General features: G+C 39.2%; 1 protein-coding gene across 8 annotated transcripts in view; it reads left to right on the forward strand.

Annotated features, from left to right (window-relative positions):
• FMN1 (formin 1) overlaps window positions 1-15519 on the forward strand; it is a 445431-nt gene that overhangs the window by 182408 nt on the left and 247504 nt on the right. For 7 of the 8 annotated variants that reach the window (XR_012373582.1, XR_012373583.1, XR_012373584.1 and 4 more), the window contains one exon: window positions 8197-8258. The exons of the other annotated variant lie outside the window; for it this stretch is intronic. Coding sequence is in view for 2 of the 7 variants with exons in the window: in XM_073876758.1 (XP_073732859.1) it covers window positions 8197-8258 (62 nt within the window). In the remaining 5 variants the exon portion in view is untranslated. The remainder of the gene's footprint in view (window positions 1-8196; window positions 8259-15519) is intronic. 8 annotated transcript variants of the gene reach the window in all.

Genomic DNA, 15519 nt, shown 5'->3' on the forward strand with positions numbered 1-15519 from the left:
GCTACATTCATTGATTATTCACATAACTTCTACATGGCCTCATCCTTTTTTTTTAAAGATTGTATTTATTTATTTGAGAGAAAGAGAGAGAGGGCCAGAGAGAGAGCACAAGCGGAGGGGAGGGTCAGAGGCAGAAGCAGACTCCCCCCTGAGGACGTGGGGCTCGATCCCAGGACTCTGGGATCATGACCTGAGCCGACGGCAGCTGCTTAACCGACTTGAGCCACCCAGGAGCCCCTGGCCTCATCCTTTTTGAAGAGACAGGACAGTTCTCTATCCAAATTAGATTCAGATGCTAAGATTGATGACTACATACATACATCACCCACAAAAGAGGGTATGAAAAGGTTTATTTACTAAAATAGTGAGACTTCTGGGGAGAAGAGGGGAGGCCTCTGAAGCTGCATAGAAAATGCCTTGAAAAAGGAAAGGAAGGAGACTGGCTTGGGGTTTTACGGTATTTAGGGGATAAGGTTGGGCTGAGGATCCCCACTTGTGGACAGTGGCTTGTGCTTAGTGTCAAAGGCTTTGAGGGTCACCTGGGTGGCTCAGATGGTTGGGTATCTGTCTTCGGCTCAGATCACGATCTCCAGGTCCTGGGATCAAGCCCCGCATTGGGCTCCTGGCTGGCTAAGCAGGAGGTCTGCTTCTCCCTCTCCCTCTGCCTCTCGCCCTGCTTGTGTGCTCTCTCTGTCTCTCTCTCTCAAATGAATAAACAAAATCTTTTTTTTAAAAAAAGACTTCGTATTTAGATTGTCCAGTTGTGGGGCAGAGGGGAAGAGGGAGAGATGTTATCTGCAGTCCAACATCAGAAGAAATAATTGGGCTCCTTATACGCTTATACTGTGATTGTTGAAGGCCCACTGATAAAGAGGTGTTGTGTTGACATTTCAGGTGATAGACCTCCTGGCTGCTATTGATTTTGATTGTAGCCCACTTTTTCTCTGGACTTCACTGACTTTGAATCTTCCTTGATTGTTGCTAATGGATACCAAGGCAGCTATCCCTTTTCCAAACTGCATTGCTTATAGATACCTGGCAAGGAAACAGATCTAGAGGACCTACTGGGTACCAAGAGCAGGCCATACACTTCACCCTCATAAGCATATTAAATATGAGAGCTCAGGAGCACCTGGGTGGCTCAGTCGGTTAAGTGTCTGACTCTTGATTTCGGCTCGGGTCATGATCTCAGGGTCCTGAGATCAAACCCTACATCAGACTCCACACTCGGTGTGGAGTCTGCTTGAGATTCTCCCTCTCCCTCTGCCTCTCCTGCCACTTGCATGCTCTCTCTTTTTCTCTCTGGAAGAAATAAATCTTTAAAAAAAAAAGAAAAATAAATAAACATGAGAGCTCAAATTTGATTTTATTCTTAGGTATTGAAGTAAATTGTATGTGATTTTGCCTTCTATGACCAGCATTGTTTTTGTTAATGTAAGAAATAGTTGGAGAAAGTTTCTGCATTTGTTCATGGATAACTTTGTTTGAATGTATATTCATCTGTCAGTAATTACTGTGTTTTCCCAAATTGACATCTCTTATGTACCAACCCCATGATACGGAGCATATATTTATACATTTTTACTATTTTAAAATTTTTAAGCTTTTTTGGTTTGTGTGGTGCTTTTTGCGTGAAAAAGTAACTTACCTTCAAAAGCACTGGTTCTCAACTTTAGAATGTGTCATAATCACTTGGAAGACTTATTAAAGCATCCTCCAAGTTTCTTATTAAGTCTGGGGTGGGCCTGAGAATTAGCATTTCTAAGAAATTCCAGGTGATCTTTAGTTTCAGGGACTAAACTTTGACCAACACTATCTTATAACAGTAATATTCATGAGGTCATGGGTTTTATGTGCTAGTTTGATTTTTTCCTAACATACATTAAGATAAATATTCAACCGTTAAAATAAAGTCCAGCTGTCTATTACCAAAAGAATGACCTCACTGCTATGCCTGCAAAGCTTTGGAAATACTGAGTATTCTCCAAGTTTAATTCAGAGGAAGGATCCTTTGCCTTTAAGATTGAAGGTATGTGCTAACCCTGTGTGAAGCAACGTGAGGCAATGGGTAAAGCCAATGAAAGGCAAAGGCAGTACAAATTAGAATCCATGAGCACGAAGAGAGCCATGGTTTTCATCCATTAGGGAAATCAGGAATTCTCTAGTTCCCCAACTGTGCATAATCTGTTTCTGCCAGTGGGGTGTGTGTGTGTGTGTGTGTGTGTGTGTGTGTGTGTGTGTGTGTGTAGGGGAGGGACTTGGATACGTGTGAGAGAGTATAAATGAAAACCAGACACAACCACAAACTGGTGACTGTAGTTCTGGAAGTCCTCATAGAGAAAATAGATGAATCATAGTCACATAACTTGATGGGACCAGCCATTGTCACTCACACTATTCATGTTAACCCCAGGCTCATGGAACCTCCCTGGGATTAATAATACCCCAGACTCCTTTTAAAGAGTTATGGAAAAGATTTACCGAGTTTACTAGTGATTCTAGTGATTGGGTGAAGCCAGCAACCTTTAAGTGCCTAGGAACTTGGAGTTTGGGTTATACCTGAAGCTTACACAACCGTAAGAACAGCAGTAGCAAACAAACAAGAAACTCTACAGGGTAAAAATCACAGGTTCTTTGGGCCTGAATGAATTTGTTGGCACTTACTAGCTTGTGTTGCGGGGAAAGTTGTTTAACCTGTGTACCTCAGTTTCCTTATCTGTAAAGTGGACCTTGGGATGATATAGCATCCACCTTGTAAGGGTGATGTGAGGATGGCATATATTAATCTGTGTAGAGTGCTGAGAAATAGCACTCAGTGTGCCCTGTATCCATATATAATTAACAGAAACTGAGCCAGTGTGAACTGTGGCTCTGGTTACTACATGCCTTCCCATGATAGTGAGCTCACCTTCAGTGCCGCTCTTGGTGAATCGGAAGACAAGGCTCTAATGATACCTGGCAGAAGGGCTGTTTTGTTATTGTGAGCTGATTTAAAAAAAAAAGAAGAAGATTTGTACTACAAAAGGGAGATGTATCAATTCGATTAAGTACTCGACTAGAAAGAGTTTTATTTTTAGGGAGGAAAGTTCTTACATATTTTTTCCCCACATGTTGAATCCTGCCGGTCAGGATCCTTTTCCTATTTTTGTCTTTTAATAGAATATGTTATTTTCTTTTTTTTTAAGATTTTATTTGTTTATTTGAGAGAGAGAGAGAGAAATGAGAGAGAGAGAGCAGACAGAACGGGAGGCAGAGGGAGAGGGAGAAGCAGACTCCCCGCTGAGCAGGGAGCCCGATGCGGGACTCGATCCCAGGACCCTGGGATCATGACCTGAGCCGAAGGCAGACACTTAACTGACTGAGCCACCCAGGCTCCCCAATATGTTATTTTCTTAAAAGACAGTCTTGAAGTTTCTTTTCTGGGGGCTAGATTAATTGAATTTATTTGTTAATTTCCTTTGGGGCTAATGTAGCTTCAAAGTGGTCTGCCCTTTTCAAGCCGTGATACTCAAAATCTTGATTTCTCCTCTTCATGCATTATTCCCAGAGCTACTGAATACCAGGGTGAAATTCTCTTTTTAACAAACAAAAACATCCTTAGTCCTGAACTGAGACCTCTTCCTCACCATCCTCACCTCCATGTGACCGGGGCTCTCCTCTTGCATTTGCAAACTTAGAAAACGTGGAGGGAGGGGACTGCCCCTAACAAGACATATTTGGAAACCACCAACCTTGCTTAGACTCACAATTCTGTAACCTTTATATTCTCTTAGTGTTCTCTTGTGAGCCCGTGGCATGAGCCTTCCACCAGTGAAGGCACTAACTTCTCCCTTTTACGTGTTGCCTACAGATTCCATCTTATCCTTCTTCCATAATGGGGGTGTGTCCTTTGTTACACTGGGACCATGGGCAAAAATATTTGAAGAAGAGATGAATCATGATTTGCTGGATGTTAGCTTTGCAATGGTCTCCTTCATTAATCTGTAAATTAGTCATGACTCTGTCACACCCTTACAGGTACAATTTACACAAAATGAATCATTTCAAAATATAGTCTATGTGTAATTTCTATTTAGAATGTTGATGTTATTTCCAAGGAGCATCAGTTTTGTAAGAAGGTTGGTTTAGCTACAATTTGCCTGCTTTGTAAAGGCCTGGGATTGATTTTTGATTATTCTTTTTTTCTTACATTTTAATGTTAGGTATATAGAAAGAAAATGAGATAAAACACATAGAAGTTAAAGAATAATTTTTCATTGAACACTCATATGATGCCACCTTGCTCATAACCCAACTCAATTTGTCTTCTCCTGGATCCCACCGTTATCCTGACTTTAGTTACTATTATTTGCTTTCCTTTTGTCATTTTTTTCCATTTGTGTGTAGCCAGGAGAAGGATTGTTGGGTAGGGAGGTATGAGTAGCTTCAACTTTATTAGAAAATGCTAAACACTTTTCATAGTGATTGTACCAGTTTGCACTCCTGCCACAATTATGTGAGCATTCCATTGTTCCACATCTACGCCAACACTCAGTTTTGTCAGACTTTCAATATTCCTGATTACTAATGAGAATGAGCACCTTTGAATATAACTGTTACTTGTATGTTGTCTTTTTAGAGTGCTTTTGACATTTTTTGTTTTCTGTAGTTTTGTAGGAGTACACATGCACACACACACACCCACGATCTTTAATTATTTAAGTGTATTTTCCCAACCCTTGGCCTTGCCTTTTCCCTCTTTTTATGACATATTGTGAAAAGAAGTTCTTTATTTTAATGTAGTCAAATTTATCCATTTTCTTTCCTTTATATGTAATGCTTTTTGAATCCTAAGTTTTTCCTAACCTGAAATTATAAAAATATTATGCTGTATTGTCATACTAAACATTTGTAGTTTTACTTTTTACAATTTAGCTTTTAAGCAACTTAATATAGATTATTATCTGGTATAAAGTTGGGAGCCAGTTTTCGTTTTTCCATATACATATCCACATTTCCCAATCAATAATTATTAGAAAAACCATTCTTAGTATAAACAAAGATCTTCCATGATACCTCCGTCCTATAAAGAGACCATGAATTCGCCGTGTCTTTCTGAGTCCTTTATTCTATTATGTTATCCCTCTTTCAGCACTATGCTATTTTAATTATGTTGTGATAATTAAAAATAATTCTTGTTAAATGGTAAGGCAAGTTATCTTTATATTTTCAAGTATCTGGGCTCTTATTGGCTTTTTGCACATCTGTGTTTCAATATATATATTAGAATGAACTCCTTGTTCAAAAAAACCCTCCAAACTCTTAGAAATGCTTAACAGGATTGCACTGAATCAATGGATCAACTTGGGAAAATTAACATCTTTACAATATTGAGTCTTATCAAAAACATGGCTTGCTCTCTGTCTCTTTCTTGGTAATACATTTCAACATAATGTTTCTGTTTTCTGATGAGGTCTTAAAAATTTATAAGGTTTTTCTAAGTACTTTATGTTTTTAGGGGTACTGTGAATGTTAAGTTTTCTTTTCGAAACTGTTGCTGGCATCAGGATTTTTGTATACTGATTTTATATCCAGCAACTTTACTAAACTATATATTAATTTCAGTATGTTATCTGCAGGCAGTCTTTTGAATTTTTCTAAATAAATGTTCATAGTGAATAACAGCTTAATTTTTTCCTTTATTTTTATATATAAATGTGTGTGTGCATGTGTGTGCACCCATGTTTTCTTTTTTCTCATCCTATTGCATCCACTAGTACCCTTAGGAAAATAATGAATAGAAATAGTAGTAACAGGTGTTCTTGAGTTAGACTGAGTCTCCTAGGGAAAACGTTTGAAAGTAAAACATTTGATGTAGATTTTTAAGAAATTAACATACTATAAAATTAACTTTTTCTTTTTGGTGCACAGTTCCATGAGTTTTAACTCATGTGCAAATTCATGTACCCACCACAGTAATCAGGATAGAGAAATGTTACATCACCCCCAAAATTCCTTTGTGTGCTGCCCCTTCGTAATCAAATACTAGCACCCCCCCAACCTTGGCTACTGCTGCTGTGATCTGTTTTTATCCCTATGGTTTTGTCTTTTCCGGAATGTCATATAAATGGAATTAAACAATAATTAGACTTCTGAGACTTTTTCACTCTGCATAATATCTTGAGATTGATATATGTTGATGTATGTATCAATAGTAATTCCTTAGTATTGCTGAGTAGTATTCCATTCTATAGCTATACCACAATTTGTTTATACATTCACTCTTGAATTACATATATTTTCTAGCTCTGTAATTTATTCATCTTTCTTAAATAAGAAAGCTGCTTAACTTCTTTATGCATTGACTTCTTCCTCATTAATGGGGATAATGTACCTACGTGACAGGGTTATTGTGGGAGGAAAAATGAGTCAATACATATGAAGTTCTTAAATAATGCCTGATATATAGTAAATGCTCAATAAATACAATCCATATCGTTGTCTCCAAAATTAGTAAAGATTTTGAGGTAGAAAAAAACTTGACAAGTTCAAGGAATAGCAAGAAAGCCAGAGTGCCTGGTCTGTAACAAACAAGGCAAAGACAGGGAGAGGCATGTAGGTGCCATGTTGTGAAGGTGTTATGGGCTGCAGTAGAGTTGGGATTTCACTCTAAGTGCATTGGAAAGCCCGGGATAAGACATGATCTGGTTCATTCCTTTACTAGATTATTCAGACTGCTGTAGAAGAATGGGTAAGGTGGTGGTGGTAAGAGTCAAAGCAGGCAACCTTTCTAGGTTATTGCAGAGGTCGAGGAGAAGACTGTGCTGGCTTGGACCATAGTGGTGGTTGGTGAGTGTGGGGATGGTGAGAAGTGGTTTGATTCAAAGTATGGTTTGGATGTAAAAATTCACAGAACTTGCTGACAGATTCATAGCTCAATGTAACACATTCCCCATAAGAACAGCAGTGTGACCATTTATAATAACAGCAACACTCCTGTCCTGTGTGGCTTTACCAAAGATTTCCCTCATCCAATTTTGAATTGACACCTAAATTTTCATGCCTGATTTCTGAAATCCACTTGAAGAAATTGTCTATCCCTTCATATATTTTTTATTTTTTTATTTTTTAAGATTTTATTTATTTATTTATTTGATAGAGAGAGAGAGACAGCTAGAGAGGGAACACAAGCAGGGGGAGTGGGAGAAAAAGAAGCAAGCTCCCCACTGAGGCAGGGAGCCCGATGCAGGGCTCCATCCCAGGACCCTGGGACCATGACCTGAGCCGAAGGCAGATGCTTAACCAACTGAGCCACCCAGGCACCCCATATCCTTTCATACATTTTTTAAATGACATAAAGCTGCTTCTTTAGTACTCATACTCACAACCCCAAACACATTGTTAAGGTAACAACTTATCCCACAAAAATGTTTTTCCATAGCATTTTGCTTTGTGGTCCTCCAGTCTGTATAGTTCTATGACCCCACATACTTAGTCGTCCTGCTGGAAATAAAGTTGTCTGAGCCGCTTCATGCTTAGCCACTGGGCTGGTAGTTTTAGTTGTTGGCTGGAGTTCTTGTGTACAGTTGGGACTTTTTGTGGGAATAAACATTATTAGACCCAGGCTAAAATTGGATCAGAAATTTATTTTTGTCCTCCTTTCAACCTCAACTCACCCTAGATTATCTCATCCAAATGACAAATGGTTTTGACTTTCTGAAGCGATCTAAAGATTAAAGTCAGCCCTGGGTGCTTGCTTAGCCTTGCATTCAAATGGAGATTTTTTTTTAAGCAGTTAAAAATAGAGTTCTCTGATCTCACATACAAAGTTTTATTTCCCGTGTGTCTGCTCTTAACACGTCTGTATTTGTTCTCAGTGCTGCCTGAGCTTCCAACTCCTCCTTAAAGACAAACACCTGACCCAGTCTTTATCTGGAACACTCATCATGCTTTTTTTTTAACCCTATCCTCTCTGCTTAATTTGGGGCCTCTCATAATTCGGGGTTTGCCAAATGGAAGGAAATTTCCCTTCTATTCTAAGCGCCTTGTCCTATCTTGTCCCAATTTTCAACATCTCTTGTCAGGTTAATGTCAAACTGTGGTGTTTATTGACTTAGTTTATTTGCAGGAGGGACTCTGGCATCTTGGAGATGCTCACTTGAATTTTGTGCATAATTTTGTGCTTTTTTGTAATCGGCTTCTTTTGTGATCTTACAGAATACCAAGCTGCTATTTTACACTTGAAGAGGGAACACAAAGAAGAAATTGAAAACCTACAGGTATATCTCTTTGATTCTACTGAACTGGTTATTGAGACTGTTACTTCGTTTTCTCATGTGCCGAAGTAAATATTCCCCTTTTGTTGCCATATTTGCTTAGACATCATCTGCAGCTGGTACCTGCCAGCAGGCACGGCGTTTATCCTGCGGAGGGAAAACTTGCACTCCATTTTTAATATAATTCAATTCCTATTTTTAAGAAATGCAAGTGCCTTTGACTGGGAAAATGATATGCTTGGAGAAAACATTGGTTTTATTTGAAAAGCAAGAAACAAGAGAGAGTAGTTAGACTTATACTCTTTGTAAGAAGTCTTTAAAAACCTATTTTTCCTATGCACACTGTAAACTATTTTGTTTGGCTTACTCCCATTCATGTATTTGTATCTGTCCATCTCAGGACATCCCTGAAATATGATGTCATGCAGATCAAGGCACTTAGGGAAGTGGTCCTGGTAGGAGCCAGAGTTGTGCTGAGCCATCCATTCTCTCTCCCCAGGGAGTGCTTGGAAATTGCTGACTTGATCCCAGAAAGACTGAGGGATTATTTACTTCCTCCCACTATCTAATTGTCCTTCCCTTAATGTTTGGTCTTTGCTTGTAGTGCCTATGACAGAAAGTTGTAGAGTTCTAATTTCAGATAACTAAATATTGAATCGAGCACTGATTCTGGTTTCCTGATGGCTGGGTTGACCCATACCTTAGAGGACAAGAGCAAAATTTAAATAAAACTTGGTGTTTGTTTGGTGCTAACTCATTACTTGCTAATTTAATGAATTTGTGGATCAAATATTCTTCTTTCCAGTAGGTGATAATGTGCTTTTTAACATAACTGAGACACGGTATTGGATTATAGGTCAAGCCATTGCAAATAGCAAAAAAGATTATTAAATAGGTTAGGTGGTGTATAAATTCAGCTTGTTTTAAGCAGTTTGGAAGGGAGAATGAGTCCATTTCACAAAGAAACAAACAACCAAAACTGGAAAAGTACCTCTGTCTCCTAGGGGGAAAAGAGAGGTGGAGGCCCTTAGGTCTTTTGTTGCAAAATGCTCTACAGAGACCTCTCTTCTTTGTTCTGGTGTACGAAAGATTCTCAGCTGTCTCAGAGGAAGTGAAATGGGGATTAATTTAAGAAACAGATTGCTAAAGAGGGTAGGCACAGAAGTGATTCTGTGAGCAGAAGTTTTGTGTAAGAGCTCAGTTGTAAGTTGACATTGGCTTCTCCGGGTTTTAGAGCAGCCCTGTGAGGCTTTGATAGCTAAATAATATTCATGGTAACTGCAGGCTATTACTGTTTTTGAGTTCTTACTTTGTGCTGGGCATTGTTCCAAGGATATTACATATAGTATCTTGTGTCATCTCCACAAAAGTCCGATGATCTTATATCTCAAACTAAGGAAAGGTTGGAGAAGGAAAAGAAGAGTAAATGGAAGGAGAGAAAGTATATTGCAATCATGATCTCCAGTTAAAATAAAAGTTAAATCAAGATTTGATCGATAATAATAAAGGTGAAAAAGTGTTCCTAATTGTATCTAGTTTTCTTTGTCTGTGAAAGGATTATCCGTTCTCTGGGATGCTGTTAATAAACTTAATTTCTTTTTGTATCATATTTATGATTCATATAAAATTGCTGAAACCCTGTGGCCATGACACACTCCTGCCATCAGGTTGGGGGCAGTGTACCCAATCCATACACTTACCTGTACTTTGGAACTGTTTCCAGCAATCACAGGCTGACAACCCTCAATAGGAAACTGGCAACTCTTATCCCTGATCTGACCTAGAGAAGTGTTTCTGGGCAAACACAGCATTTTAAAGATTGAATTAGGAATACACATTTTAAAAATATGGAGGAGTTTCTAAAAAAAAAAAATTTAGAAAATCTGGCAACAGTGGGCTTATTTTCCTGACTTCAACCAGCTGGGGTTCAGTAAGCAGGTGTCTACTTCAACTGGGATATGTGTTCTCCAGTTTGCCACTGTCCCCACTCTGGGCCATCTCCTCTACCTGGCCCCTCTCTGCCTTAATTAACCCCTATTCTCTGGGAGTTGAAAATAACTAGATAGGCAGCAACACCAACCAGTCACAACAGATACAGTTCATAAAACAGGCGGTGACCCAGCCTGGCTGTGCTTGTGTGTGTTCACTGAACACCATCTCCACTTGTTTTATACCACAAAGAAACAGCTACAGCTGTTGTCACAGGACTAGTAGAAGACAGTGGGTGACAGAGCTGTTATTTTGATGTTCATTTCCTTATACATGGTTTCCATTGGCAGCCCTCATTGTCCGTTAGGTTTCCTTTCTCCACTTACATGTCATGGAGAAGTCAGATGTATTTCAGGACTTCTTCAGCATGCCTTTCTAGAATAAAAAGGATTCCATGCTTAACATTCACAGGAAAAGTGATTCATTCTGTCACTATATACAAGAGTTGATATGTATCACCGTTAGTTTTTTTAGTTTGTTTTCACAAACTTTAAAGAAATTGCATGATTTAATAAACAGAGAACCTAAAATCAGCAATTTTTTAAGATTTATTTATTTATTTGAGAGAGAATGAGAGTGAGCATGAGCAGGAGAGGCAGAGGGAGAGGAAGAGAGAATCTCAAGCACACTCCATGCCCAGCATGGAGCCCGACATGGGGCTCAATCCCATAACACTTGAGAGCAGGACTTAAGCCAAAACCAAGAATTGGTCACTCAACTGACTGCACCACCCAGGCGCCCCAGCAGTCTATTGTTTTGGGGTATAGATTTGTAGAGAAGTCACTTAATTATTCAGTTTCCCCACCAGCAAAATGGGAACTTTACCATCTAAAATGATTTGAGGTTGACCTTTCTAGCCCAGAGTCCCAAGGCTAGTAAGTGGGGGGAGTTTGGAGTTTGTAATCTCATGTCTGCTCTGCAGTCAGTATGCATGGAGTGCTGCACTATAGAAAGGCCCCAGGGCTTAGTCCTAGAACTGGCTTTTTAAAATGTGTAGCAACTCACATGCATATTCCCTTATATTCAACAACAAAGATTTATTGATGCTTTGAATGAAAACCATTCTCAGCATCCATGTTTAGACACTTTCTACATAAACAGAGCATTTGGCTGACTCCAATCTCCAGTAGGAGAGTAGTGGCAGATCAAACATTTTTTATGACTTCGCTATTTTATGTCATTTATAATATAACCACAGCAAATTCTTCAATTTTGTCCAAGGATGCCCTTCATTTAGCAAGCTCTACTTTGAGGGTTTATGATCACTTCATGACACTCAGCATCATCTGGTTCATTTTTCATTTTTGGATAGTTCTGTGTTACTGACTTCATTTTTTAAAAAGACAACACCTTACCTTTACAGGTTCTCATTTATCTGAGAAATTTTTGCCTGGGGTTGCCATTACCCAAGTTCATGACTATTGGGTAGAAATGTATTTCTGACCTGCTCTTTTAAGGCACATGATAAAACTAATTCTCCCATGGTACAAATGAAGAGTTACTTCTCTGAGATTCCTAGGATCAAGATTTTTTTTGAAGATTGTTCTATATTGATTTATATAATCTTTTTTTTTTGGATTTCAAATATTTAAAGGTTTTTGTTTTTTTTCCTTCATTTTTTAATTATGTTATGTTAATCACCATACATTGCATCATTAGTTTTAATGTAGTGTTCCATGATTCATTGTTTGCGTATAACACCCAGTGCTCCATGCAGTACGTGCCCTCCTTAATACCCATCACCAAGCTAACCCATCCCCCCACTCCCCTCCCCTCTAGAACCCTCAGTTTGTTTCTCGGAGTCTGTAGTCTCTCATGGTTTGTCTCCCTCTCCAATTTCCCCCCCTTCATTCTTCCCTTCCTGCTATCTTCTTTTTTTTTTTTTTTAACATATAATGTATTATTTGTTTCAGAAGTACAGGTCCCGTGATACAACAGACTTATGACAATTCACAGTGCTCGCCATAGCACATACCCTCCCCAGTGTCTATCACCCAGCCACCCCATCCCTCCCACCCCTCAACACTCCAGCAACCCTCAGTTTGTTTCCTGAGATTAAGAATTCCTCATATCAGGGCGCCTGGGTGGCTCAGTTGGTTAAGCGACTGCCTTCGGCTCAGGTCATGATCCTGGAGTCCCGGGATCGAGTCCCACATCGGACTCCCTGCTCAGCGGGGAGTCTGCTTCTCCCTCTGACCCTGCTCTCTCTCTCTCTCTCTCTCTCTCTCAAGTAAATAAATAAAATCTTTAAAAAAAAAAAAAAGAATTCCTCATATCAGTGAGGTCATATGATACATGTCTTTCTCTGATTGACTTATTTCGCTCAGCATAATACCCTCCAGTTCTATCCATGTCATTGCAAATGGCAAGATTTCATTCCTTTTGATGGCTGCATAATATTCCATGGTATATCTATACCACATCTTCTTTATCCATTCATCTGTCAATGGACATCCTGGCTTTTTCCATAGTTTGCCTATTGTGGACATTGCTGCTATAAACATCGGGGTGCACATACCCCTTTGGATTCCTACATTTGTATCTTTGGGGTAAATACCCAGTGTTGCAATTGCTGGATCATATGGTAGCTCTATTTTCAACTTTTTGAGGAACCTCCATACTGTTTTCCAGAGTGGCTGCACCAGCTTGCATTCCCACCAACAGTGTAGGGGGGTTCCCCTTTCTCCACATCCCCGCCAACATCTGTCGTTTCCTGACTTGTTAATTTTAGCCATTCTGACTGGTGTGAGGTGGTATCTCATTGAGGTTTTGATTTGGATTTCCCTGATGTTGAGCATTTTTGAGCACTTTTTCACGTGCCTGTTGGCCATTTGGATGTCTTATTTGGAAAAATGTCTGTTCATGTCTTCTGCCCATTTCTTGATTGGATCATTTGTTCTTTGGGTGTTGAGTTTAAGTTCTTTATAGATTTTGGATACTAGCCGTTTATCTGATCTGTCATTTGCAAATAACTTCTTCCATTCTGTCGGTTGTCTTTTGGTTTTGTGGACTGTTTCTTTTGCTGTGCAAAAGCTTTTTATCTTGCTGAAGTCCCAATAGTTCATTTTTGCCCTTGTTTCCCTTGCCTTTGGCGATGTTTCTAGGAAGAAGTTGCTGTGGCTGAGGTCGAAGAGGTTGCTGCCTGTGTTCTCCTTTAGGATTTTGCTGGACTCCTGTCTCACATTGAGGTCTTTCAACCATTTGGAGTCTATTTTTGTGTGTGGTTGTAAGGAAATGGTCCAGTGTCATTCTTCTGCATGTGGCTGTCCATTTTTCCCAACACCATTTGTTGAAGAGACTGTCTTTTTTTCCACTGGGCATTCTTGCCTGCTTTGTCGAAGATTAGTTGACCATAAAGTTGAGGGTCCATTTCTGGGCTCTCTATTCTGTTCCATTGGTCTATGTATCTGTTTTTGTGATTCATATAATCTTATCTCAATGTATAATCCACTTCCTTAAGTTCAAGTTAAATTCTTCGAATGGTTTCATTACTCTTTTCATACTGTCAAAGTCTTGTTTATGAATCTGCTGATTCTAGGCACCTTGGAGAGAGCAGTGATTTTTTTCCCCTCTCTTTGCGAGTACGTAGCAAAGTGCTTGGCCACATAGATGATGCACAAACATTTCTTAAATAACAACCCGTGATTGAAAAATAATAGTACCTAAATTTAATCAAATCCCTACACTGTGCCAACCTTTGTTCTAGGTATTTAACATTAGTATTATAAAGCATAAATGTAGAAATATAAGCTAAGTAATAGATTTGTCACCATTTTATAGATGATAAAACATGAGTTTCCCAGAGACTCACTGGTCAGAAGTCCTGGACTAGTCAGTGGGAGAACCTGAATTTGAATCCACCTAGATCTGTCTGACCCTTTACGTTAATTGGTGTAGCATTACTGGAAAGAACATTGGATCCAGAATCAGAAGGTCTGGATTGTGGTCTTGGGTTTGGGGCGATGAACAATGTGAGTGCTTTCAGCTCAGTTTCCTAATATCTAAAATGAGGGGCCAGGCCATATAATTTCTAACAGTGCCTTTGAATTTTATTATTGGCCCCACCATGCTTGGAAAAAAAAAGTTCATTTTATCCATTTTTTTTATTTTTATCCATTTTTTTTCACAACTTTTTTTTCCATATTTTTATCCATTTTTTTTTCCACAACATTTCACATTGTCCTTTTAGACTTGGGGTTATCTAACTCAGAATCTCTAAATCCCCATTCTTTACACATGCCCTTTTATTCTTTTAGTTTCTTTGGGAGGTTCCTCTAACATGGGCTCTCTTCTCCACTCTGCTTGTCTTTGTGGAGCAGTGTGTTCATGTTTCAGTAATACTCTGCATGCTAGCATCCTGGTGCTTTTTCAGATGCCTGACTCAGTGAAGGCTGCAACTCCTAGAATGATAAATGAAACTTTTACAGGAGGGCCTGCTCTTCTTTATGACAGGAGGAAAGCACGAGGATGGGATGGCTAGGACTTCTTTGGCTCTCTGCTTCTTCAATTTTGAAAGTCAGGGCAAGTTGGGGGGAAATGCGTGCCCTCCATCTGGCTTTTGAGGAGCTCTGGATGATTTAAGAATGTTGTTTTTCACCAGCACTTTCATCAGTTTGGAAGTAGGAGCCATGGAAATGACAGATTGTTTTATCTCTTTTTACCTAATGTTCTTTGCATTGTAGGACAGAAGAAAGAACTAGCCAACAGTGACATTTCCTTTACGGGAAACTTTCTCATTTATCCCATTCATCACGTGCATAGCCCATAACTGAGGGGAAACTTGACTGAGCAATGGCCTCTGGCAGGCCCCTGCTCATTGTGCAATGCAGTCACATTTCTAATATGGTAACTCCCACTGTGAAATGATCCAGGGACAGAGGCCAAACTAGAAATTGACTTACATTGTACCTTGTAGTCCCCAAGAGAACCAAATGGTATGTTGGCCTCCGTTAAACAAAACTTGTAGACTTCCTTTTCTCTCTCCAGCCCACCCCACATGTCCATTTCTAATAGTTTACACATGCTGTTGACACAAAATTGATTACAAACTACACTTGAGCTGATACAGCTAAACTTATAAAGATACATACATCCTAAAAAAAAGAAGATACATAAATCCTGAGCTGTTTCCATTTGTTATGTTCTTTGTTATCAACACAATACATTTAAATCTATTAGTTCCTTGTGAGGAATACTGTGAGGGAAAGGGAGTCATTTGTAGAGGGATAAACAAAACCTTCACAATTATGAAATATGATGATTTCATTAAACCCTC

Source organism: Callorhinus ursinus, unplaced genomic scaffold (assembly GCF_003265705.2).
Source record: "Callorhinus ursinus isolate GAN/ISIS: 27379988/994484 unplaced genomic scaffold, GSC_fseal_2.0 scaffold25, whole genome shotgun sequence".
Lineage (NCBI taxonomy): Eukaryota > Metazoa > Chordata > Mammalia > Carnivora > Otariidae > Callorhinus > Callorhinus ursinus.